Raw genomic sequence first — 26,719 nt, 5'->3', positions numbered from 1 at the left:
TAAGGGCAAGGGGAGCCTTAATCTCTGAGATTTAAGCACTGACCTTCACCTGCAGTTTAAATCTATCACACAGAAAATTAGATGTGGGTCTCACCTCCTCTATGAGTTTCGAGTTGGACTTCTCCAGAGAGTCCACTCTGCCCTGAAGACCCTGAACTGTGGAACTACACATACAAACACACACAAATGCAGAAATTAGGATCAACTTCGGTTCATTTTGAATGTCTCTTAAGTTATGGTGCCAATATTTATATAGAATATGGGAATAGAAGTGTAGACAATTCACAGTTAAAGTGTTAAAATTTAACTTACACAGACGTTTTCCCTCTTTTGATTTGACACAGCTCAATAGATAACTTATAAAAGGTAATCATGTTTGAGATTTAATGATATTCACAGTTTGAAGGACTGAAGTGTCTCACCACAGACTGACAGACCTGAATTTGACTTTTAAAAGCCACTGCATGCAATGTCATGGTTAGCTTAGTGTATGTTTAGAGACAGGTCATACAGTTCATCAAAGATAGTAACTGACAATGTAATTCAATGTCATACCACAAGAGAGATTTGTTTAAAACAGTCTTCCTAACTCATGAACAGTTTTCAAATCGTGAGCAATTGTGAGAAAAAGAAAAACTTAAAGAGGAAGTGTGACTGACAGTTTGTGCTTAAATGAATCTGTCTGTGAGGACAGATGGGGCGGGTTTGCTCTTCTGAAACAGACTGGTTCAAAGCGGAACTGACTGAAAACTGGATCTATTTCAATGTGAAATCAGCCTTCTGCCTTTGATTCAAGGCATCAGACGACTACTTAAGCATCAGACAATCAACTGATGAAAAGCAAATTGTGCAGTAGAGACCAGGCAGAAGGACTGCCCGTCTCAATCAGCCACTGTTCAGGTGAATTGAACAGAGGACATCCTGACGGTTTCCAACAAAAAATAAATGTCTTACTTGAGTTGTCGGTTAAGTTCCTCTACGTAGTTCTTCTGATCCAAGATGGACGCTATCTGGCTATTCCTGTTGCCATGGAAAAAGACATTAAACAGCACTCTGCATCACATTTTGCAGGCCTAAGAAATGCAGTGTATTAAATAAAGGGGAGAAACCATAAAAAAAATGTACCTCTCTTCACTCCTGTAATCATCAATGTCATTCTTCAAGTACATGGAGAAGTCGATTACACCAACCTTAAATATAAAAAGAAAAGAGAAGCTGACATCATTCAAAAGGGGGATTATTCTGAAATTTAATGATTGCACAGCCTTTGATATGATAAAACAAGTCCTGCTTTAAAGGACCAGTATGTAGGATTTAGAGAGATTGTCTTTTATCGCTCCATTGTGGAAAGCCTTATAACTTTCCCTTTATATTGCCCTTTTTTCATTGTTGAACAATAAAAAGAAAAAGCATACGATAGTCAATACATCCATTAAGTTTGCTAGAAAGCTGCAAAACAGCATGACGATGACCTGTGAGTCCCGAGTGGTGAGGACGGACAGGCGATTACTAGCAAGGTTTCACCTGCCCTATTCAGTGTAGACAATCTGTTACCAACAGGCAGACGGTGTGGGGTACGTTCTTTCCGAAACAACTGGGCTTTGTTTTCATTCGTGCCAAACAGAAGTGACTGTTGAACAAACTATGAACAAAAATAACTGAACCTCTATGTGTGGGGATTCTGCCTTCTGATATGTAAAACACTTTACCGACAGGAGGTCAAAAGGTCTATAATAATGGAGAGGTGCCCTCTGGGTTTTTTTTTTTTTTGGTGTTGTTTTCAGAATTATTATAGTTGGCTGTTTATCTGAATATTGCTGTACAATACACGATGAATATACTTAAGTACTAATAAAACTCGCTCTGGGATGAATATCTATCTATCCACTGGCAGAAATGGAATCCAATATACATAATTATGTTGTCATTAGTTTATAATCATCTGAAACAAAGAATTACTGTGTGTTTCTTGTCTCTTAAGCATAAAATAGGCCATTCATGTCTACATAGGGAGTGCATTCATCCTCCATGGATCATCTTTCAAGGTGGCAGTCATGTTTTACTGCCATGTTTCTACAGAAAGCCCAAAACGGACCAACCAACCACTGGCTCTAGAGAGGGCCTTTTGCATTTTTACGTTACCCGAGGCCTTCCTTAGGTTCAACCTGGGCAGGGTAAGCAGAGGGGTATTCAGTTGGTTGCAACCTGCAACCTCAGCACTAGATGCTACTAAATCCTACACACTGAAGGCCACCAGAACATCTGCAAAAATTGGGGTTGTTTACAATTATGTGATTAATTGAGACTCACACAAAACACACAAAATACTTACTGTAACATGATAGTACAAAGTTAATATCCAATGCATTTACTAATAGCATTGATTTGTCTGTTAACCAAACACTGTCACAAACACTGGATCTAAACAAACACAAATTCAGATCACTTCATGTTACAGGTATCTCAGTCACATGCAGTCAGGTGTGAACACTGTCAGGGTGTTTGCATTAGTGAGAAAATGTGTTTGCGCTCAGGATAAAGTCTCCAGCCATAGCCTAAAAACATGACACAACAGCATCTGCTCTCCATCTGCCTGATGCCAAGATAACAAGCACGACGAAACAGACAATTCTTGTCTGCATTTGCTGCTTCACAAAACTAGTAATTGAAGATAAGCTGTTTCATGTCAATGAACTTGTACGCACAGTAAGTTGAGCGACAATGGAAGCAGAAAATGAGATACAATCAAAGTGAAAACAGAGAGGAGTGTGTAATGCACACCAGCTGTTATGCAAAAGGAGCCATGTCATCAGATGTTTTATAACCACATTAAAACTACCTACTAATGTCTGCTGTAAATGTGTTTTTAGTCAAATGTCTCAAAGGGGTGGTTACCTGAGAGTCCAGGTCCTCGCCTTTGACACACAGGTTAGCATCAATGACATTCAGACCCACCAGCAGGCCCACTATCACTGCTCCCTCCTCCTCCAGCATCAGCGCTGAATTCTCATAGAAGTCACTGTGGAGGAAAATACAGCAGATGCTCAAATACTGAAAGGAGCTCTGGTAGAAGCAAACAGAAAGTGGCTTTGTTTTAATGTTTCAGCTCTGTGGTGTTGTCACTGTGGATGTGTTATAACAAGGTTTTACTTTTCATATATAGTTATTTTCAGGGAATCTGGAGTAACATTTACAACTGAATTTGTGCACTGTAAAAAACAACCAGGCACTTATTTTCATTTAATGTGGTCATGTCCATTGATTAAAATATTCTGGTCTAATGTCCAAACAGAAAGTGGCTTTGTTTTAATGTTTCAGCTCTGTGGTGTTGTCACTGTGAATGTGTTATAACAAGGTTTTACTTTTCATATACAGTTATTTTCAGGGAATCTGGAGTTACATTTACAACTGAATTTGTGCACTGAATTGTCATCACATCACATTAAATCTGATTTAATAATTATGAATTGGAATACTATCTTATTATTGTTGTCAGTGTATTATAAATTGATTAAATCTATTTTTAGCCAAACATTTTTGTTTATATCTAAAACTATTGAACATCACTAACTTAACGGGATTTGTTAATAAGAAAAATCTAGAATTGACAGGCCCAATTTGTTAATAAGTCATTGTTACAAATTAGTTTTCTTAGCCAAGTTATACTTGTTAATCAAAGTGGTTTATACTGTAAAGCTGTATTTTTTCTAAACAAGTCAAATGTACCTATCGCTACAGTTTACATTTTTGTGTGCGTCACCATGTGTTCACGTGTGTGCACCTGAGCAGGTCTTTTCTGGTGATGAGGAGTCGTAGGTAGTCAGCCAGCCGTTTCTGCATGAGAGCCAGACGCAACCAAGCTCTGGCCCTGCCTAATGGAGTCCTGGAAAAAAAAGCGCGCACACACACATACACGTGTTTTGAGGGTCAAAAGCTGTCAGTGCAGGGCTTCATTTTATTGTTAAAAAAGATTAGGTTCCTCTATGTGTTAATTGCTATCTACATTTAACATGGGCTCATCTGATTAACCCATTATTCTTTTCAAGACTTTGATCTGACTAAACAACCATGCTTTAATTCGCCTCTGTATCATCTCAGCAATTAAAACGCATAAGAATATTCGAAAGAGAAAAACATTTGCAGTGTCCTACTTGATGTTGCAAAAATGCTGCTCTACTACTTGTTCGTTGGTCTGACTCAGCACCACTAAAGGAAACACACTCTGTTCCCCATCTAAAACAACACAACTGTTCCTCATTTCACTGGATCAGACGAGACCTGAATATTCTTTATTTCCTGCCTAGAAGCTCTGCTATAGTAATAACTTAAATAATAGAGTAATGCATGACATAGAAGTATTGTGCATTAATGACATTATAGCCATTAGAGGAACCTACATGAATATTATTAGGATACGCCAGTAGAGTTTTTGAGGTTGATCTTTTACCACCCACACTGGGCACTATCACCACTCATAGGCATTCTCATAAGTCATAGTCACAGAAGGAAGTTACACAGAAAAAGAAATAAATAAAAATGCTGAGTACACACTCAGCCCTACACTAGCACTGAACATACTAATGCGCCATTACCGACTCTGCTTTTATAAAGGCATGTATTGCCCAAAATAGACAATACAATGGCTAATTTCAAAATCTGTTTTAACAGTCTGACGAACTTTGAAAAACATGTCTCTGCTGATTCTAGAAGTTACAAAGACACAAAAGAAGTGGAGAAACAGGGAGAAGCCAGACAGCAGGAAAGCTGAAGTGAAAGTAAAATCACACTCAGGTATTTCCCTGCTCTGGCTCACATCACATTCTCATGTTACTGGTGAATGACAGTGTAAGTGGTTGTGTTGTGGCTCATGTTCCTCAATCATGATGTCGGGTTAAGTTGTGTGTGTGTGTGTGTGTGTGTGTGTGTGTGTGTGTGTGTGTGTGTGTAGTAAGATGTCCTCCTTACTTAAGTCCAGGCAGGTCTCGTACAGAGGCGGAGATCTCTGCTGCTTCAGGACACAGTTTCTCCACCAGCTCCAGAGGACCCCACAGAGACTTGTTAAAGCCCAGAAAGGACTTCTTCACTGCAGAGAGAAAAGAGAAATAGTGACACACTGGTGTATGAAAATCTGGGAATGACATATTCTATTAGAGAGGCAAACACAATTGTGCAGCTATGCATCAAATTTTAATAAGCTAGGAGTTTCCTCTTACCTCTGAGGCCATGTTTGAGGCAGTGCTCCATGACAACAAAGAACTGCTGGAGAGGAGGGTAGTCTGAGTCCAGAGTTCGTCCAAAGCTCAGAGCCGACTCTATCAGTCCTTTAATACTCAGCTTGGCCATGTTCAGCAGATTGGCTCGCTCCATGGACATGGGGTCTCGCAGGGCTGCAGGACAAAAACACAACTTAAAATATGCTTAAATACCTTTGACTTAACCCTTGTGTTGTCCTGGGGTCATTCTGACCTCAAAAGAAAGCTTTTGCCGTCAAAGTATGTTTTTCATACTTATGTAAAAAAACTCTCTTGGCCCTAAATTCCAAAACAAAGGGAAAAATGTTGGGTAATGGGTTGGAATAAAGTAAGAGTAAGTAAGTCTTACTGTAACTTCCGCAAAAGCTGCTTTTGAAGGGGCATTAAAAATGTGGTATGTTAACATTTCCATAAAAGAAAAACTCTAGATCCTAGAAAGTAACCTTCCACAGAGAGATATGCTGAAAAATGCACGACACACAGACCTCTGGGTTAATGTGTAGCCAAACACCAGAGTAGGACAGGACAATGTCAGGTGGAAAAGGTGCAGAGATGTTGCCTAGCAATCCAGAGGAGCTGTAATTGCCCCAGCAGGTTGGCCCAGAGGCAGAGACGCTGACAAATCAGATGATTTCTTGGGATCAGCATGACTTCTGGGCGCCCCGGGGCTGTGAGCCCTGAGGATACTGAGGAAAACACTGTAACCCTTTGACTGCCTGTGTCACCATGTGACCTCTACAATTCATTCAAATCTGAGGATAATAAAAAGCTACAATACTTAAAGGTCCAGTGTGTAGGATTTAGGAGTATCTGTTGACAGAAAGGGCATATAATACTTAGGGTTGTGATTATACATTGATCTGGAGTGATATATCGATTCAAAAATCAATGAATTAATATCATCACTGCAAACTGACAATATGGATACATATCACCATCATTAAGATATGCCTTTATTTTTAATTTCCTGAGTTATGCTTTTGTCACCATTTCCATCCAAGCACATTTCCTTCCTTTTTAGGAGATCGATGTGCTTTGGTTAGCACGGTTTGAAAGGCTAAACAGTCCAACAGTGCTTAGCGCCGTGATGCCAGGCAGATAATGGCAAGCAGCTAAGAAAAAGACAATAAGGATATGTACTTCAATCGAGTCATTTATACATCTAAGGCCTCTAAACTGAGTCAAATCGAAATCATGTCGTGGCAGACTTTAGAAAACTGATGTGATATAGTATTGTGCAGAAACTTTACACCCATATTGTTGGGTTGATTTACACCCTAATAATATTCATACCTATTTTTTATTTGATTAAAATTGCCAAAAAAAATAGAAATTGTACTGTTTTTGTTAGCTTTGAATGACCAGTTTATACCTACGTACTGCAGGGATCCTCTTCCACGGAGTACACCATGTTGCTCTACAGCAGCCAATAATGGACAAATCAAAAAATGTCTCAAGACAGGGCCACTCAGGTTTTCACATCAGCCACCATAGGTCTCCTACAAGCCTGGCACACGGGAGAAGTTTAAGTTCTGCAGCCTTACCACTACATATCACTTTATCCTACACCCTGGATCTTTAGGGGTCTGGATGTTTTAATGGTGATTTAAGTTTAATGCAGTTAAGGGGATTTTAAATTGTCCTTAAAGGTTGTGCTCCTAAATATTTCCCTGTGTTATTGTTTAAAAAAACAAACGATCAAACTATTACTAAGCCCTGTTGCACTGAATGCCTGAAACAACACTTCAGTTATTCTGATGTTACATAATTCAACTGCAAGTCTTTGATGGACACCTGAAATCTGCCAGAAGCTAAAAATAGTGAGTGTGTGGGTACTTCCACTGACAGACACTCACTGGTTGATGGGTACACTGGAAAAACAGAGCCCAGCGCTCTGCTTAAACGACAGAAGATGTTGCTCGACGGAAGCTTTAATTGAATATTTGCTTTTTTCCTCTGTTTTATATAATTGCTATAATGCTCAAAGGACTCTTAAATTCTCCCTTTAGACATTCAAACAACCCTGATGATGGGCATGGTAATAGCAAAAAAACGTATCCTCAAAAACTGGAAGACACTAACCTTACCATGCTTTAGAAATTGGTCGCATGAACTTATTTCAGTTATGCACATGGAGAAGCTGCAATTCAATAATAATTTAAAATGTCAAGATAAATGTAAGAACCTCTGAGGTCCCTTCTTGCAACATTTTATATTCAATCTGATCCCACCTTTATGGATATATGGATCACGATTTTCCTTTCTGTATTTTGATCCTAGATTTCTGTTTTTATTTTGTCCACACCAACCCTGGTTACTGTGGACATTAGGGTCTGGTATGAGCTTGTGTCCTTTAGACACATGGTTATGATGATCTGTTTAATTACTGGAAAGGCTCCTCCTAGATGTGTGTGTGAGTGTGTGTGATTGTACTTTTAAGTTTTTCTGTCTTGATTTATGTGGTTTATGACCTTATAACTTGCCAATAAAAATAATAATATAAAAAAATGTATATATTTCATAGGATAACGTTAGATATTAAAGAGTGATGTACCATGTAAAACGCCGATACAGATAATCGACAAAATGCCAAGTATCGGCTCCAATAATCGTCCAGACCAAAAATCTGTGGATCCCTAGTACCAGCTGGTGTTGTCACACTGTATCTACACACATCAGCTGACACTATTATCTGTGCTCCAATTAGCAGCTGACTGAATGACTGATTGTTCCTGAAGACCTCAAAGGAGGACTGATTGTGTAAAAACTGATAACGATAAAAAAAAAATGTTTTAAAAAAAAAAAGTTACTGGGTGTCTTAAGACCTGATATTATTAACCAGACACTCCCTTCGTGAACCTCACGGCCCCCTGATGCTGGTAATACTCTACCTTGGACGGTCCAGTCCCCGGGCAGAGGCGTCCTGTGATCCGACACTTTGGGCAGGACGTGAATGCTCCCTGAAATGGTTTCGGATGCTTTCCTGGCCAAAGCGAAGATAGGAGCCTGCCATCTCCCGTCTGCCCCACCGCCACCTCCTCCACCTCCTCCTCCTCTCACTGTGCTGCTACTGTTAGCTCTCTCCCCAACGGATTTCTCCTCCTGCAGCCTTAAAATCCCAAACACCTGAGATTTTTCCTTGCTGCTGTCCGCCTCAGACAGCGTCAGGTCGTGCTCTGCGGGCGATGCCATGTTCATGTACCTCTGAAATCAGTGTAGCTGGTGCCGCTATAAACAGCCAGATTCATACGGTTAGCCAACCGTTAGCGAGCCAGCTTTGATGTACAAATCACCCGGCGACCATTGTGGCAACGTAGCGTAAAAATACCTGTGATAACACCGGCCAAAGCAATGACAGGTCTGGCTAGAGGTAGCGATCAGTCGTCGTAACGTCCCCGGACTGTGAGCCGTAGGCGTCGGTCTACATGGTGGACGTTAGCCGCGGTGGCGACAGCGCGGACAGCCGCTCCTCGGGATACAAGTGTTTTCCGCTCATCGCGGTGTCGTAGAGATTTGTTTACAGCTAGCAGACTTAACCGACAGTTGGTTTCTTTACGTCCCGCTGCACCCTCCGTAGGGGCGGTGTCAACGGGCTCACGAGACACACAAAAGGCAGCACTACGTAATGACTTTAGTGTCGGCGGCGCTGAGGACGTGCCGCCCCCTGCCGCTGGAAGACAACACCGCAGGCAGCCTCCAGGTAGAGGATGGTACTGAGAGGCTTGGAGACAAGAGGGCCCAGACAGCTATTTTAAGATATGCGAGTGTGAAAATGAAGAGTCTAACACAGTCTTACTCAACTTAAGCCCCGCGGGCCAAATCTGGCCCCGGAGAAGGTGCCAGGTGGCCCCCAGTTCACAATAAAAATAAAGTGATTTACATAGGGAATTGTTTTTGTACTTTTACATATGGTGCCAGAGTGCATAAAACAACATAAAAATAGAGTTTTTTATAAAAAAAAAAAAAAAAAAAGTGCCAGTGGAGGATTCCCCATAGGGCCTGACAGATCTGGCTATGAAAATTCTAGAAACATCCTAAATACTGGGAATGTCCAAAAATCCTAGAACTGCTCTAAATTCCTTGAAATGTCCAAAAATTCTAGAAATGTGCTAAAATTCCAGAAAAGTCCTAAAATCCTAGAAATTTCCTAAAATATTATAGAAACATCCTTAAATCCAAGAAATGTCCGAGAGTTCCAGAAACGTCCTAAAATCTTTGAAATGTCCTAAAGTTCCAGAAACGTCCTAAAATCTTTGAAATGTCCTCATTCCCAAGAAACGTCCAAAAATCCTAAATGTGCCAAAATTCTAAAAATATCTTTAAGTCCTAGAAATTTCCCAAAACACTAGAAACATTCTAAAATCTGGGAAATGTCCTAAAATCCTGGAAATGTTCTGAAATCCTAGAAATGTCCTTAAACCCGAGAAATGTCCTAAAACTCTAGAAGCATCTTTAAATCTGAGAAATGTCCAAAAATTCTAGAAATGTCCCACAATCCTAGAAATGTCCTAAAACCCAAAAAACATCCTAAAATCCTAGATACTTCCTAAAATCTGAGAAATGCCCTAAAATTCTAGAAACATCCAAAAATCCTAAAATTGTTCTTAAACTTCAGAAATGCCCTAAAAGCCCCAAAAGCTCCTAAATTCCTAGACACATCCAAAAATCTTTGACTCAGTATTTAGATATAAACGTCTCATTTTAGGATAACAAAAACACAATGATTCTTATTTTCAGGAGATTACACACTTAAGAAAACATGCATTCATATTCCCAATTTCTATCAATGTCTGCCCAACATTAGGCCTATGAATAACCTACATTGCTGTATATTTGGGTTAGGATCAGAGTGGAGACTATGTCAAATGGACATTTCTGATTTAGTGTACAATTAAAAGGAGTAAACTGCAAATGGGAGAGACGCTTTGTTTCAGTGCAGTGGTATGGATCCACTGATTGGTATTGAACTGATGTTCATGAGTCATTACAGGAACACTGTATGAGACCAGTTTGCAGGTGGAGTGGAGCAGAGTTATATACAAGAGAGAATTATTCATTAAAATAACACTTGACCACATACCTTGGCTGTAGGCTAAGCGCTCCATACTCTCACTGTGAGTGATGCCCCAGCGGTGGAGACTCTGAGGGGAGTACATGCTGAGTGGGGCTCAACTCTGTCCACTGACTTGTGTCAAAGAAAAAAAGGAAAATCAAGCAGATCCCCGAGTGCTGAAGTGACTCTCTGATCTGGTTTCTGTTGAGCGTTCCCTAGATTTTCAGATTCCCTGGAACCAGAAGACCCTCTAATATGGTGTGTCCCAGTTTGACCAGTCTCAGGACATGCTGGGCTTCTCGTGAGGAAGACAGCCTGGAACAAAACAGACAGTGGAGACCAACCCAATTAATCTTAGAAGCAAGGAGATTAGAGAAGAGTATGGAAGGAATGCAAATTATTTAGCTATAAACGTTCACGTCTTCTGCACACAGAACAAGGATCATTTCAAGGATTACTCTGCAGCACATCACAGCTTTGTTAAATGCACAGACATCCCTGGCTGGGCACAAGCCTGGCACATGTTATACACAACCACGGGCCCTCCAGAAAAAACACTGAACAATTTGCATTTCCAAAATGGCTATTCAGTGTAATTATTAGGCTATTACAGTCAGGGCTCACACACATTCGGTCGCTGTTTATAGTCTCTGTCACAGACCATTACATCTTCGTCTCCCACTTCTCCTCACTGACTCAAACAAACACCACTCCAACACACACCACAGGATGAGACCTTTCGCTGTCGTAAATAAAAAGGCAAAAGCTTCTTCTCTCGGATATTGTACCATACTCCAAAAAACCTTTATTTAATGTAAAAGTTATACAGTCAACACCAAAACTGACATTAGAGAATAGAAGGTTTTACCTTTCTCTTCAAGTGATAGCTTATGGAGAGTGCATCCTGTGGGCCTCCACATCGCTATGATGATGTAAGAGGAGGATGTCAAAGCCTCCGACTGGACCAACTGGCAATATTAAGTCCATTAAAACACACAGCAAGATAAACTGACAAACCATGGAGGCTCCAGTAAAGTGCATTACAGGGACCAGCGGTATTTTCCCTTGTGTTGTTTTCTCGTTCTGCTTCTCTTACTGGTTGTTGTTCTCTTGTTCTCCCTCTCTCTCTCTAATAGCTGAGGGCTGACCGGGGGTCATATGACTGCTTCTTGCAGATCCGTACACCCTTTAGCTGACCGTATACTGCCTGTGTTAATTTTTTTGAATGGCTGCATTCAGCAGTGAATTTAAAATTCAGTCTGCTGCTGACTTAATGTTGATGTCCCTTTCTTTCTTTGTTGTTTCCTTCTCTGTTAACCTTATTCAGTGACTTTTATAGCAGGGGCCCTGACCCTCTTGGGAATGCCAGGAGGCCCTCAGCACATAGGAGGAAAGATGAGGAGGAAAAAATAAATACAAGAAAACTAAAACTAAAACTAATAATAATAATAACAATAGCTATTATTATTATTATCATTATTATTATCATCATCATCATTATTATCAATATATAACATATCAATGTCTCATTTGCCTTGCCAGTCAAAATATCATTCATCACTTCATAAGCTGTCAGTTTTGCATGGTAATGGTCTAAAGCTGCCATTAAAACCGCTTTGCTCCTGAAATTTAGCAAATTCGATTAACTTAGCATTGCAGCTCTGATATTTTGGATTCATAATCTGGTGCATTCAGCCTGCACGCTGGTTCATTTTGACACATCACATCAAAAGTACATAGGACACAGGCTCTTTTTCAGTCTATTTCAATCCATTTTTTTACATCTCTCTCCTGCATCTCCTCCTCCACTCAGTGTTTCTGCTCTCCCATGATCTCTGAACCACACCTAAACAAACACACTTCTTCCAGGGCGGTAAGTTTGTTTCATACCATATGACCATGCTAATTGTAGGAACACACCCTTCCACATGACAGACAGCTGGAACAACCAATCAGTAGTCTTCAGTGGAACCTCTCTTCCCACCAATGGAGCGAAGAGATGCTGTATCATCGTAGTAACAAGCTTTTCATTCTGCAGCAGTGCTGGAGTGATGCTATGCTGTCATATCCTGTTACTATGATTTATTAATATTAGCAGAAAACAAGGAGCAAGAATTATCCTGTCCTACAATAGCAAAAGAGATTTTTACACAGTACTGTACCTATACTGTATTGTTACCAACAACATGTTTCACATCATTGTTCCTGAACATATACAGTATGTTATCATGCAGTTTTTGCATCTCACCTAAGGCAGTAGTGGCACAGATTTGATCCTTATCCCTGCAGCTTGTCAGTAGTCTGGTCCCACGAAGGATAAGACTGTGTTCTGGTCCTGTATGTGGAGTCAGAGGCTCAGGATCGGCTTGATTCTTCGACTTCCTTGCAGAATGTACAGTCCAGCTGTGGCAGCTACAGGCAGCAGGTAGTGGCTCCTAGATGTCCCATGATAGACAATTCAGCCAGGCATAGCATTACTTCCACAGAGATGATGAACAGATACATATGTCTTAGTATGTTCTTTTACATATTCTTTATCTACCTATCTATCTCTTGCTAAATCAAAAAAAGCCTCTGTAGTTCTGGGGCTGTACACCGGAAAACGCTCTGGAGACATCACCAAGAGAAACCACAACCATCACCCCACAAAGCACCCAATGACAAGAGAGCAGGAAGCCGGGGAGAGGGGGAGGGGTTTGGGAGTAACACAGCAAAGAGGGGAGAGAGAGGGGCATAAATACAGTGAGGCTGAGAGGAGCGAGAGGATGGGAGGGTAAAGCAGGAGAGGCACAGACTTGCACTCATACAAACACCCGACCCACACAGTACAATGACACAGCGCCGCCCACGTGAATGGAACACATGAGGATGTGAATGAAAACATACAAATGCTGGTGAACAGTGCTTTCTACAACAGAGCAGGGTCAAGTGTTTTGTTACCAACCAATCCCTGAACATAAAGGGAGGTCCTTGTTGAGAGAGAGCAGAGATGTTGTGTGTGTGTGTGTGTGTGTGTGTGTGTGTGTGTGTGTGTGTGTGTGTGTGTGTGCGCGTGCGAGATAATGACTTGCAGCTAAGAGAATCAAATAATATCACTGCAATTAGAAAGTACTCTCGAAGAAATAAGAGTTAGAGCTAATTTTGCTAAGACTTTCTTATCAACCAACACAAAGATTGAGTAGCGAAATGAAAGATTACTGCACAGTAGATTAAAAATGTTGTTTTCCTGAATTGAAATTGCAGCAGGTAACAATCTGAGCTAAGAACATTGGACTTAGGGCGACCCTTTCTGTACATCTGCAGCACAGACTGTGCCTGTATTTTAAAACCCAACATATTTTGGCAGTAGAAGCAAAAATAGCAAGAAACTAAAACTGTTTTTTTGTTACATATTTATAAATTTTAAAATATAAATTTATAAATATTTATTTGTAAAAAATATACAGTATAAATTACTCCTTTCAGAAAGTTATGGAAGAGATATTTATGTACAGTCAGAGGTCTTTTTATATAAAATCTTTTAGGGGCTTTTTGCCCCTAAAGGGGCTCTATGCAAAATTCAGAGTGTATAAATTGTCCGGACATGCTTCTCAGCATTGAGGTGGCTGAGCTAAGTAGTTCTAATACTTTGTAATTGTGACATTAGTGTGTTCTTTTCAATACAAAAGTTATCAACCAATGACTCCAGACAACTGTTGATATTTTTCATTACTCTACCAGGTCAGCAGGTCAACAGGTACACATGCACACATTTTGCCCAGTTCAAACCCCAATTGCTTAAATGGCTGTGGACAAAATATTACAAAGTCCTCTAGTAAAAACCAGTTCATTAAAACAACATCACAACAGCAACTAAAAATTAGCTGAATGAAAATTATGAGCTTGAAAAAGGAGGGACTTGCAGTGCTGTTGTATTTGATTGCATTTGATTTTACTGCACATGTGACAATTTATACTCTAATTTTATAACTAGTAACAACAGGGGGGCTCTATTACCTACATTCAATATGAGAGAATTTTTTGTGTTTTTAATTTAAGAGATAAAGCTGTTGATATATGGAAAACTCTGATATCACACAATTATAGAGATCTATATAATATTTTTTATTGCAGGGGTGATACAAAAATAAATATTAAAAAGATATAATGGCTATTAAAAAAAAAAGTTTTACAGGTTGAATGCTTACAGAATCATACCAGCCCTTCAGTCCTCAAACTCTGCAGCATAAAGCACTTGCTGGAATTTCATCCGTACCTCCATCCTTTTTTTAATGGTTAGCCTCTTCAGTGAAGGCAGAAGGCTGAGCAGAAACAGTTCATCTTCATCTCTGAGGTTGGTGAGGGCATCTGCGGAGCTTATCTCAGCGTCTGTGGTGGTTTGCCTTTTGCGTTTAAGAGAGGCTCCTATCTCCTGGTGGTTGTTTGGACAGGACTCAACAAGGGAATAGCTCGTACTAACTACAGGCATGGGACAGTGCTGCTCCTTCTCGTCTTTATCTTGATCTTTCTCAGCGTCATCGCCGCTTCCAGCTACCTGTGTGGCATATAAAACAGCAAATTGAATTACTGACCAAAACAGGCAACAACGGCAGCTTTAATTTATTTGCCGATCACAGCCAAAAATATCGAAGTGCCCTCGATTGTCACTTTTGACAATTGTCATCCTCTACAAATACAGAATTCAACTGATTATTTTTTTTTAAATCTTAATTTGCTGAATTTTAACAATTAAGGGTGATTAATCAAATTTTACTCACATGTCTAAATTCCCAATATTTGCATTTCAAGAAAGTCTTGAAGTCCATATTTAACAGGGTGCAGCAATTCTTACTAGAAATTTGTTTTGATCTTGACTCAAAACACCGCTTTAACAGTGTAGTCTTGAAACCGTGACTTAGAGGTAAGAGACAACTTTAAAGTGCTTATACTACTTCTTTTTAAAGTATGAATACACTTTTCCACACCAGTGCATGTAAAAAAAAATATGAAGCACATTTCAACAAAGTGCATAACTCCACAGCTCCATGAACACTGAGCTCAGTTGAAACCTGCTTGCTCCAAGCGACTAACTTAAAAAAATCCTCACCTTAAACAGTTTGCAGTCAGTTGCCACGCAATCATCAACCACTGTAACTGACTTCTTTGGTTTAGTTTCATCCACAGGTCTGTGACATTTTTTTATATAAATAATATGTATAAATCTTACCAATAAATTGTATTAATATCATATCAATCTTATCTTATAAACCTTTATATACAGTGTAGGCTAGGGGTCTCCACGCTCTTTAATCCTGGCATCCTGTCGTCTGATCTCTGAAATCCAGCAAATGATCAATTCATTTATCAATGTGCCCAACTAAATTGTTGACTATAAGTTTTCCAACATGTGCTTTTATTTTGAAAAGGAAACGCGGATACTCAGAGCGGCAGACAGACGTCGGGAATGATGTGGTCGGTTTGTCTGAATGTTATCAGGCGATTATCTTGTACTAAAATATATTTAATTAGCGTTGGGGATGCATACATCTGTAACCAGAGTGTATATATGGTGACAGTTAGCCCGTTGTTAGCAGTAGCCCAGGTTACATCTGGTTAGCGCGAGCGTTAACGTTACCTTAGTATTTTTAATATCAGAGACATTACAGATCAGTGAATAGCAGACAGGTAAACACACCTCGTCGGTCCCCAGCGTGCCAGTGTCCACTCTGGGTTTAACATAAGCGCTGAGCCAGGACAGCTGGTTGTACAGCACCGGGACGGGCCTCTCCACCGGGTTCTCCTCATCTGTCAGCAGAGGGGAGCTTCTCTTGGCCATTCGTTTCTTCGCCTTACAGAACTTGTCACGTAGATTTTTCCATTTCAGCTTCACCTCCTCCTCCGACTTTCCCATGTTGTCTGCGATGTCCCTCCACGACAGATGTCCCTTCAGGTTGTCCTTGTAGTCCCGCCGTGACTGGTCGTATAGATTCGGGTGTTCACGTATCAAGTCCGCCAGCTTCTTCTCCACAGTGTTCATTTCGTCTTCTGTTTATTCACTTCGTCGCGAAGTCCTTTCGTCGACAGACAACGACCGGGGTTCGTTCCCCTCGGCGGGCTCACTCTGACAGAGGGAAGTGCCGAGCTCCATTAATTCAAAATAAAAGTTTTGTCATTGACGTATTATTTGGTGAAAAAGTACATTAAACTACTGTGCTTGCATACGCTTTGAATTATGTTGTACTTTCATGAGCATTTCCATTTTGTATTACTCTTCCCTTATATTACACCTCAGAGGGAAACTGTACCTGTCTGTGACATTTAAACTTCTCTTTTGAGTCCGTTCTCTATTGCCTTTACTGTTTTGGATCAAATGAAGTAATTTTATGTATTAATTTCTTCCATTTTGTCATAGAATTGTCTTAAATATACCTTTTCCCACTAATTTCTCAAGATTTTGAACCCTTTAACATGAAATATTAATTAAGCTGACTTTGTTGTCCCTACAGGTGTTTGCAATGTTAAGATGTATGCTACTATGCAGAATTCTGGATTAAAACTGTACTTTGTCCATTTAATGGTTTGGTTGAACATACGAAAGAAAAATGTATTTTGTTTGCATTGTTTTAGCTGTACAAGAATTGTAAGATTGTTAAAAAGATTTAAAATAAAGTGAAGAGTTGCTCAACAGCTCCCGAGTTTGTTATTTCTGAGAAAGAATAATAACGTTCGTATTCAGAACAAAATAAAACTCTGTGTCAAGACAGTTGTGAGAACAAAGGCAGCAATCTAATGTATAATATTTTTGACTTTTGTTCAGCAGAGCACTGTGCTTCCCACCTATCTACACTAGATGGTAGTATATGCTCTTTTCTTTTCACCTCTGCTGGTTCTTGTATTGTCACTGTGTTGACTCTGCTGAGATGGCACAATAGGCCTAAACCAAGATCAGGGGTAGCTTTAAGGACACACAGTACTGTCCAGGACATAAAAGTCATTTTAATGGGCTTCTCCTTTGAAGACACAGTGAAGGAAATAGAAATTATGTGGCTTGGTTGTCATTGTCCATAATGTTCTGGGATTATAGTTTTTATTCTTTCTTTTCCTCCCTATTTGTGCCTTTAAGGTTTAAAAATATTTTTTGTCTCTGCTACTGAAACGTAGTCGTGGCAAACACTCACCAGAAGTGCTGGTTATGGTATAAACTTGATAATTAACTTAATTGCTATCAGGTTGTGGATGGCTTTTTAAGTGCATGCTTTGTGTATATATAAAGAAAATATCCTGGAAAAATTCAATTGTTTGCCAAAACATCATAATAAATCATATAGTGTGGGAAGCGGTTTCCTGTTTTATTTCTTTATTATATGTGTAAGCTGTAGTCCCTCTTATGAAAAATATAAATGGACATGATTTCATGCCATTTTATGTTGACACTGTGGTTTGGATCTTTCTCTTTGGGATAGATATGGTTATCAAAGGGCAGAATTTAAATAAAGGCTAATTTAAATAGTTTTTAAATGGTAACAACATGAGGACTCCCGGCAGGTGTGACTGAGTACTCACATCTCTGCATCCAATTTCATTTACATCTGAAGGCCGCGATGGTGAGTCGTGACATCAAACATCGTCTCTGCTGGAGGCAGGCTAAGTGTCACCTGGGGGATTCCTCCTGTGGGACAGTGCAGATTACAGGGACAGCACAATGGATAACACCAATTATGAGGACATCAGCTGTTATCACCGGGATGTCACAAGTGACGGCACACCCAGTTACAGTCACAATAACTGACTAGTCTACTTACACAGGGTCTACAGGGGGCAGCCTGTTATTATTCAGATCCAGAAAGTTAAGACCCCTTCATTTAGAGGGAAAACTAAACACAAATTATATAGATAGCACATGTGATAGTTAGCAGTTATACTCTATATGATCATTCCTGCTGCTGACAGAGAAACAGCTGAATTACAGGTCAAATACATATGAAGGTTTATTATGGCTTATGTGTGAACATGGTCATGAACGATCTCTGCTGATGTCTTTTTACATTTGATTTGTTTTCACACAATATATGAAGGTTTCTGTGGTTTCCTGTTTAGATTATTCAAGGCTCTTTTTTCTCAATATGTTACTTTAAATGAAAAAAAAAGGATAACTTTCTGCATGTTTACAAAAATCCAGAGAATTAAATGTAACTAAACTCAAGTACTATACTTAAATTCCAATTTTGGGTAGTTTCATCATACTGGAGTGTTTTATTCCAATGAAATGTCCTGACTACTCCACTACACTTCAGAGAAATATTGTACTTTTTACTCCACGACAACTTTTTAATAATTTTAGTTAATAGTGTCTTTACAAATTAAGATTTTTGCACATAGACCATATACAAATCTATAAGTGAAGGTGAAACTACTACCCTATTGATTAGGAAATTTATTGGTGACCATTTTGAAAGTCCTTAAACTGTTTTACATGCAAAAACATTTCATGGTTCCTACTTTTACATATGTGGATTAAATTGATTTGTTTTTTTTCTGCCATAAGAACTTTTAATAAAAAAACATACCTTTTGCTGATGGTGCGTACATACTTTTGCTTTAACAAATATTTCAGTGCAGGACTATTACTAGTAACAGAGTATTTTTACAGAGTGGTATTAGTACCTTTGCTTTAGTGAAGGATCTGAATACTTCCTCTGCCACTGAGAACAGTGACACCTTGAGAAGTACTAGAAGCCCCTGTGCTTTTCCTCTTTGATGCAGACTTATGAAGCAACTAAGCCACTAATGCATTTAGATTTTTAGAAGACCAGCATCTTTGCTCCTGCTGTGACTGAGGCAGACTGCCTTTCAGCGGACAGTAGGGGGCCACAAGAGTGCAGTGGAGCCTTTATGTTCCTTCATGAGCTGCAGCAGCAAGTTTTCCACTTTGAATGACTCAACAGCTAATCAGAAAAGCCATTTGTCAGCATCAGCAAATGAGCTGCATGATTTCTGTTTGTCAGGTGAATAAAATCACATAGGGATAAAATGCCAGTTTGGGAAAAATATGTACTGATGTCCCATCAGTTAAAAATAGTTAAATAACAGCAGACAGACAAACACATCAGCATTAAGAACCCCAAACCAGTCATTTTTGTCAAATTTATGGCATACTCAAAAAATAATTGCAGAAAGTAGTAGCACAACATACAAGCTCAGACACCTGAGATTATTAATTTTTCCAAAAGATTCAACCATTGTGGTTAAACTTTGAGATGATTCAAAAGATATAAAAGACACCCTATGTCCTGATGTAATATTGTAACTGAGGTTTTCTGAATTTCTAATAGGAAAATACAGCTTCAGTTGTTGTAGCAATCGTTTTGAGATGATTCAGGATACAGCTTGCAGTCTAGTTAGCTTCACTCAGCAACATGCTTTGACACATCATGTGAACTTCTCATGCAGATTTTGCAATACGTGCTAACATGTTTGCAAACACTTGTCTAAAATGAGACAGAAATCTGAGAGCAGCAGAGCTATCAGTGGGGTAGACTGTAAGTACTTTCACATTATAGGGATTAAATGTTAATATGAGGATTTTTTTTTCTGAAAGATGTTGAGGCTAATGGTGTTTTCCATACATACTTGAAAAGTCTGAGGAAATTCATTAACCCCGACCTAAAAATCCAAGATAGCTGCTCCGCACATCAACAGTCAGCATAATGTTTCATTATTAACTGGCATTGTTAATGACATCTTGGTTTTCTGACTTGTTTTGGAACCTGATTAACTTGGACGTGAAGTCATCCTCAGATCGGACGTACAACTTCAGAGGTAAATGGAACATAGCCCCAAATGTCCTCAAATACAAACTCCCCTGCATACACCTGAACTGGGCGGAGCTGCTGTTTGTTTATCATCTGCCCCCTGGCATCCTGACATTTTACAAAACTGGCCCCCAAACAAAGTAAGCTGAGTATCCCTGCTCTACATTGTTTTGGTGCTAGTTGTTGTGTCTCAGTCACTTTCCCTACCAGGCGGCCCAGGAATTTGAACTGCTGACCCTCTGGTCACAAGGTCACTTCTACAACCATTTGGCTACTGTCCTCCACAAATATTTATATTCTGTTGTTTGCATGTTTGTCCTCTATGTCCCGCTGAAGTATTTTGTTGCAACCCCCACAATTCAAAAAAAAAAAAAAAAAAGAGAGAGAGAGAGAGAGTTACTCCTGCATTGCTCTGAGCCTGTATAAGTGTAAATGTACACATTTTTTGAGTCTGCTATAAATTTGACAAAAATTGGTTTGGGGTTTTTAACGCTGATGTGTTTGTCTGTCTGCTGTTATCTGACCTTAGTGGGTGACTCAACATCCCAAATCCCCCCATCTTCTAATACTCTCTCTCTCTCTCTCTCTCTCTCTCTCTCTCTCTCTCTCTCAGCCACAACACACACACACACACACACACACACACACACACACACACAGTCTGCAGTGAGAGTGACATATTTATCTACAGAGGAAAGGAGGAGGGAGAACAGAGCAAGATATGAGCCTAAAAACAGACACCAGGCAGGTAGTCACAGATAAATCTGTGTGTGTGTGTGTGTGTGTGTGTGTGTGTGTGTGTGTGTGTGTGTGTACGCGCGCGGTGCTGTTCCTATCTGAGACGAGCCAAATCATTTAGATCAGTAGTAGAGCAGCATCTAGAGAAGAGTACATTTGAATGGGAAGTTTAAAAGAAACAGTTGAAAGACCTAAAAGAGAGCTGGCGGTCTGTGCTCTGCGTTGTCAAGGAAACACAGTCATTTTTTGCTCTTGTCTAGACCTGATAATCTATAGACCTCAATATCTGGTGAGAAGGAGACACATTTTCCAATCCGAGTCATCCTCTGCTATCTCTCTCTCTGTGTGTGTGTGTGTGTGTGTGTTTTTACAGAGCAGCTCTTTCCCAGACCAGTGATAAGTGTCACCTCAGTGGGGGCTTTGACACCTGGGCTGGTGTAAAGAGGGGGGTGGGGGACGTGAGAAATCTGGGGTTCACACCTCATTGATGATAGGAGATGATCCTGTAACTAACCTAATACACACACGCTCTCTCTCTCTCTCTCTCTCTCTCTCTCTCTCTCTCACTCACACACACACACTCACACACACACACACACACACACACACACACACACACACACACACACAGAAACACACTTCAACAGAAGCCGGCAGCTTTGCAAATTTTAGCCCAGGGATGCGTACTTGTTGACTGCCAACCATTGGTGTTTTACATTTTCTAGTTTTCATTCACAGATGATACATTACAGAGAAAGTTAAAAATACTTTTTTGTGTCTAACTTTTATAGAGTACCGCAGGAATGAGTCCTAAAACCTGAAAGTAAGTTAGCATTTGAGCACCGGCGGTTGCCTTGTCTGGAAGTCAATGTTGTTGTTTTTTTTAATTGAGTTTTTTGTTAGAAGCCTAAAATAAGGTCTGTGGTTAAAACAACCTTTAGAAACTTTCACATTTTGTTCTTAGACATAAAATAGATCAATGAATACCCTGCTTGAGAACTTTGAAACTTTTATGTGTCTTAAAAACCGTGGTTGCTAATAAGTGGCTAAATGAGACTACAGAACGTCATCGTGGCTTTCCAGCCTTGTTGTGGTAGTGACTTTGAGCCATGCGACCGTAGTGCAGAATGCTTATAGTCTAATGTTAAATTTTTCACTTATGAAAACTGGATTTAGGCTTCCACAATCCTACATGGGGTGTTCATCTGTAAAGATTATCTTGCTGAACAAAACAGTCTGAAATTCATGGTATGCTCTAAAAAATATTTGCCACACATGTAAATCACACGATGAAACCACAGGAATGATCCTGTCACTGTCATGACAGCCATTATTTTGTCAAACTGGATTCCTACTGTGTAAACTGTGTTCACACTGAGGCAGCTAATGGCAGCTCAGAGAGGGACAGTCCACTGTATGTCCCTGTTTAGGAGAGATGATGTCTATGTTCTTCAGGTTCTCTTTACTTTAACAACAAACCTTCATACTGCCAGTCTGCCAACCCTATAAACTCTCTCTCTTTGTCTCTTGCTCCCACACTCACTCTCTCTCTCTCTCTCACACACACACACACACACACACACACACACACACACACACACACACATACATCCTGTTCCTTTTGACAGATACATGCTAAAGAGAGACTGGGACTCATTTGAACTATTTAAGGCGTCTGTGAGAGTTTTTTCTTCCTGTCTTGTGCCTTGCTCAGCAGCATTTTCTGGGTGTGCGTACAGTTTTTCCCTCTGTCATTAACTTCAGATCTTATTATCTCTTTCACACAGTGTCTCTCTTGCTCATATAACTACTCACACAGACGGAGGACATTAGAGACACAGGCTAACTATGCTAAGGTGGATAAATCTGAAAATGTTAACACATGAAAATGAACTAAAACTACTGATTTTTTGTAATTATTATTATTTCAGTCTTCTGGCAAAATGAACAGACTGATGCTGTGTGTTTGGGTATACTGACATTTAAATAGCAGAAGAAGAAGGAAAGCTCTTTCTTAAATGTTCCCCTTGTGTATGTGGGAAAAATGAACCCACAGTAAATAGACTGATAAACAAACTGATGTAATTCTAAAATGCTTGATTTGTACACAGCAAGACAACTGCATGACAGGATGAGGAGAGGATGGTCGAGTGTGTGTATGTGTTTGTCAGTCCCATGTTAAAGGGAAGTGTTGGTGCTAATCAAAGAGCAGGATGAGGTGGCATGTACCTGCTGAAGAGCTATCAGCTTTTTTACTGTGCTGTTTTCCCCCAACCACAGTGTGTGTGTGTGTGTGTGTGTGTGTGTGTGTGTGTGTGTGTGTGGTGAGTCTGTGTGTGAGCTGGGGGCAGAATTATAAGCATCAAACACTTAACTTTCTGCTTTATGGTGAACGTTTTATGTATAAACGTTACAAATGTCTTTAATTCTTAATTCTGCCCCTGTGTTCTCCCCCCTGAAATCTACTCCTATGCTAGGCAGACACGTTTCTCTATTTTATTTTTCCACTGCAGATAGTACCCCGTAGCGATCGATGGCATGTGAAACTGCCGTGGCACCATCTTCAAAGTGATACTCGATGCATCCTTTAATCTGCAACCAAACAGAGGAACTTCTGTACTTTGTCTATTATACGGCATTGCGTTTGCGGGCTTTCATTTTTTAAATCAGGATCAAGTGAATAAAAAAATTGTGACCTCTATTGATGATAACTTAGTGGTTTCAAAATAGCAGGTTTGTGCAGTGGTCTGCAGTGTTTTGACTCCACTGTCTAGTGTCATCTCAGCTCACTGGAACCTTGAACCAAGGTGATACAAAAAGAAGTGTTATCCAGACTCTTGCAAAACACTGTTCAAGCGGAGCAGAGCCGTGTTGCACTATGCCGTGGAAATGCTGCACGGATGAGGTGAAGTATTCAGTCTGCGGCTTGATGACTCTGTGATACACAATGTTGTCTTCTAAATTCCCCCACAGTCATCCATGTGTCCAGTTGGAGAAAGATGACCTGGCAACACCTGGCTTGCACCTCCTCACTAGTGAAATGTCAACATCTTCTCCCTCTTCTCTTATTTTTTCACTGTGATCAAAGAGTTTCCAGTCAGGCATTTACAGTCATGACTTGTGATTTACACAGAGGAAGACGCCACTGTGGTGTGACTTTTAAAGGTCAGTTAAACTGCTGCTTTTCCTGCTTTTTTTCTCAGAAGAAGAAGCCTCTCCACAGTAGATTCTGAAAGCAAGTGACTAATTAAGATATGCATGTCATGTTTTTGGCATGTTCCACTGAGTGCTGTTTTCACTTTAAAACCCAGCTGGCTTGAATTTTTGCCATGTGAACAAACTTGCAACACAAACTAGACAATGGATTCTATCTGAAATAATCAACAGAAGCAGTTCAAACAGTCTTTAAAAATATAAGACATACTTAGCTAAGTATTCCCTGATGCACATGAAACATCTAAGCTGTGAGCACTGTGAGCTGTGAAATAACCATGTAAGGTCCTATGTAATATTGTATTACCTATATATACCATGCTGTGTTTTTTGTTTATTTGTTTGTGTGTGTTTTTTTTCCTAATTATTATTATTTAATCCCTTATGATATATGTGATATTGCTGTCATGTGTGATCGGTATTTTCTATCTGATCTTTAAAAAACGTAATAAAATTGAAAAGAAACAAACAGGAAAATTGTGCAGACAGATAAATCAAGCAGTGCGTGCTTTTTACTGAGACTCCGATGATATGGAAAACCACCTGTTTGCTCTCATTATGGCGCATACAGGATGAAAACTGGTTGTATGCTGAGCTATCAGACAAATACAAAAGGATCATGAAGGATAATGCAATGACAAGACAGCAGAATAGGCAACACTCCTCTTGTCACCTGTCAAAGAAGATGCACGTACAAACTGCAATCAAAGCAGATTTCTTAAGGAGTCATTCAACAGGAGGGTAAGTTGCTCTGTGTTGAGCTCTGGGATTTCCCTGTTTTCCTGACCTTTGATCGTGGCCCCTGTACCACCTCCCAAACCTGCCTGCTTGTTAACCTGGCGGTCATGCATGTGACCCATCAGCACTTCAGAGGAAGTCCCAACACAAAGTCATCTGTGGAGGGTTAAACCGTTACAGAGAGAACAAGAGAGAACGATGTGAATGAGGATGATGGAAAGGAAGAAGAAGAAGTCAAAGTGTCATGATTCATGCATTAACACAGGAATGCGATTGAGAAGTGGAACAGGCACGGTAGTTTCCAACAGCGGGAGGGGCAGCATGAGCATGACACTGTAGTTAAAGGGATAATCCGCAGCAAAGCAAAGTCCAGGTGTGCTGATGTTCTTCTGATGTTGTAAGGCTCAGAAAAATACAACTAAATATGACCACACTGCAGTTTGTACATATCAATGATGCAGTTAGACTCATGCACATAAATCCACTTGCTACAGTAAAATAGCAAGTCTCTGATCTGTAAGACTTACCCTCCTATTTATTTTTTCTTAATTAAAATACTTATTTATCTATCTGTTTTGTTGTTGTTGTTTGTCTGTTGTTGTTTTTTTTTATTTAATTGTTTTTTTGTAGGTGCTGTTGTTGCTATTTTTGCTTTTGCTGTATTTCTGTTCTTTGTTTTTCTTGTTAGTTTGCTTGCTGGCTTTTTGAAATTGCCTGACAGGTTGCATAAGGTGCAAACTATTGTTGTACTTTATGATTTTTATCTGTACTTGTAAATGACAATAAAACTTAAGAAAAAAAAAATAGATCACACAATAATAAAAACCCAGACATCTGTGAAGATGACTGTCTCACAGTAATGGACGAAACAATGGATGTTTTTAGTATGAACATAAAATTGCTGCAGATGGAAGCAGTCAATGTGTCAACACTCACCGCACGCACACTGTGGCCCACTGTTTAAATGTACCCTCCACTCAAAAATGTATTTTTCTTTTGTTTATGTCCTCCAAAATATCAGACCTTGATTGTACTGTCTAGTATCCGTGCAAAGTTTGTCGCAAGAGGGCTGCTTTCACATTCCTCTACTAAGGGGGGCAATGTTTTTGCATTCCCTAAAATCTGAGAATCTAACGCACATGGGGAAGCTAGATTAGGTACATTATTAATACTAAAACCAGTGGCTGTCCAATGTGGGAAACACATATTGACAGGGGGACCAGACTTCCACACAGCACCGGCAAAGAAGCTAAAACCTCCAGAACAGAGCTGACTTATCAGTTGAGAGAACAGAGCGTGCAGGTTTTTTTCAGACCCTTATTCAGACCCTTATTCAGACCCCTATCTGCAAAAAACCCCACTGTAGCATAAGTTCTTGTATATTTAACAACCACTATGCTGTCAGCCACCGCCAGTTAGCCTACAAACTGACAAAAAACAAACAAATAAAAGATGCTAACTATATTTAACATCTGTATAATGCTAGTCACCTGACTAAGGCTCAAACATGTACGGCTGAATCTCTCCAATGTTTCCTAACGTGAGCCAGATCCAGAATATCTCAATGAGGGAGAAAGCATCGATCTGTTTCCAGAGCATTTTTTTTCCACTTTTTTTTTTATGTTATTAGTGAAAACTATGTTAAACAAAATATTAATCATAGCAAAGTATTTTTACTTACATTGAAAAATATATAGAGAGGAACTTTATGAAATTTCACAAAAACAAAGTAAAACTGCTGTACTAAAACATGATGTATTTAAATAATTACGAGTACACTGTGAGTGTGTACAGCGCTTGTCTAACCCTTGAAGGTTTTTGTGGATGTCAAACCAACAATATAATAACGGACAAACAGACAGGTACATGGACAAAATTCCTTTCTTGACCTAGTGGATAATGAATTATCTGAACCTCTTCGCTCTGAGCAGAAC

At 39.7% G+C, this 26,719-nt stretch overlaps 2 protein-coding genes across 4 annotated transcripts in view; both read right to left on the bottom strand.

The window, feature by feature from the left end:
* Nucleotides 1-12,753, bottom strand: part of rufy2 (RUN and FYVE domain containing 2) — a 55,461-nt gene extending 42,708 nt beyond the window's left edge. The window contains exons 1-9 of one of the 3 annotated variants that reach the window (XM_042499369.1): nt 12,554-12,753; nt 10,333-10,620; nt 5,214-5,387; nt 4,966-5,083; nt 3,782-3,883; nt 2,896-3,019; nt 1,126-1,190; nt 955-1,020; nt 95-164 (exon numbers count right to left, since the gene is read on the bottom strand). In XM_042499369.1, the coding sequence (XP_042355303.1) occupies nt 95-164; nt 955-1,020; nt 1,126-1,190; nt 2,896-3,019; nt 3,782-3,883; nt 4,966-5,083; nt 5,214-5,387; nt 10,333-10,408 (795 nt within the window). In that variant the 5' untranslated portion in view covers nt 10,409-10,620; nt 12,554-12,753. Of the gene's footprint in view, nt 1-94; nt 165-954; nt 1,021-1,125; nt 1,191-2,895; nt 3,020-3,781; nt 3,884-4,965; nt 5,084-5,213; nt 5,388-8,143; nt 8,839-10,332; nt 10,621-12,553 lie in introns of those variants that run through there. The other 2 variants (XM_042499290.1, XM_042499207.1) reach the window with 2 other exon arrangements.
* A 1,348-nt stretch (nt 12,754-14,101) lies between these two features.
* Nucleotides 14,102-17,948, bottom strand: LOC121945465. The gene is made up of 3 exons (XM_042489659.1): nt 17,848-17,948; nt 15,980-16,405; nt 14,102-14,839 (listed from the first exon to the last, which is right to left on the bottom strand). The coding sequence occupies exons 2-3, from the start codon at nt 16,319-16,321 to the stop codon at nt 14,510-14,512; spliced, it is 672 nt and encodes a 223-aa protein (XP_042345593.1). The 5' UTR covers nt 16,322-16,405; nt 17,848-17,948; the 3' UTR covers nt 14,102-14,509.
* Nucleotides 17,949-26,719: the final 8,771 nt, after the last annotated feature.

This window comes from Plectropomus leopardus, chromosome 1 (genome assembly GCF_008729295.1).
Source record: "Plectropomus leopardus isolate mb chromosome 1, YSFRI_Pleo_2.0, whole genome shotgun sequence".
NCBI lineage: Eukaryota > Metazoa > Chordata > Actinopteri > Perciformes > Serranidae > Plectropomus > Plectropomus leopardus.
Note: the sequence above shows the minus strand (reverse complement) of the source record. Positions and strands in the feature narration are given on the sequence as shown.

Bases quoted from the DNA above. Each gene is read 5' to 3' on its own strand.
- LOC121945465 (XM_042489659.1), bottom strand. From the start codon at position 16,321: ATGAACACTGTGGAGAAGAAGCTGGCGGACTTGATACGTGAACACCCG. The intron at 14,840-15,979 runs GTGTGTTTACCT...TATGCCACACAG, and splicing joins GCACGCTGGGGACCGACGAG to GTAGCTGGAAGCGGCGATGA.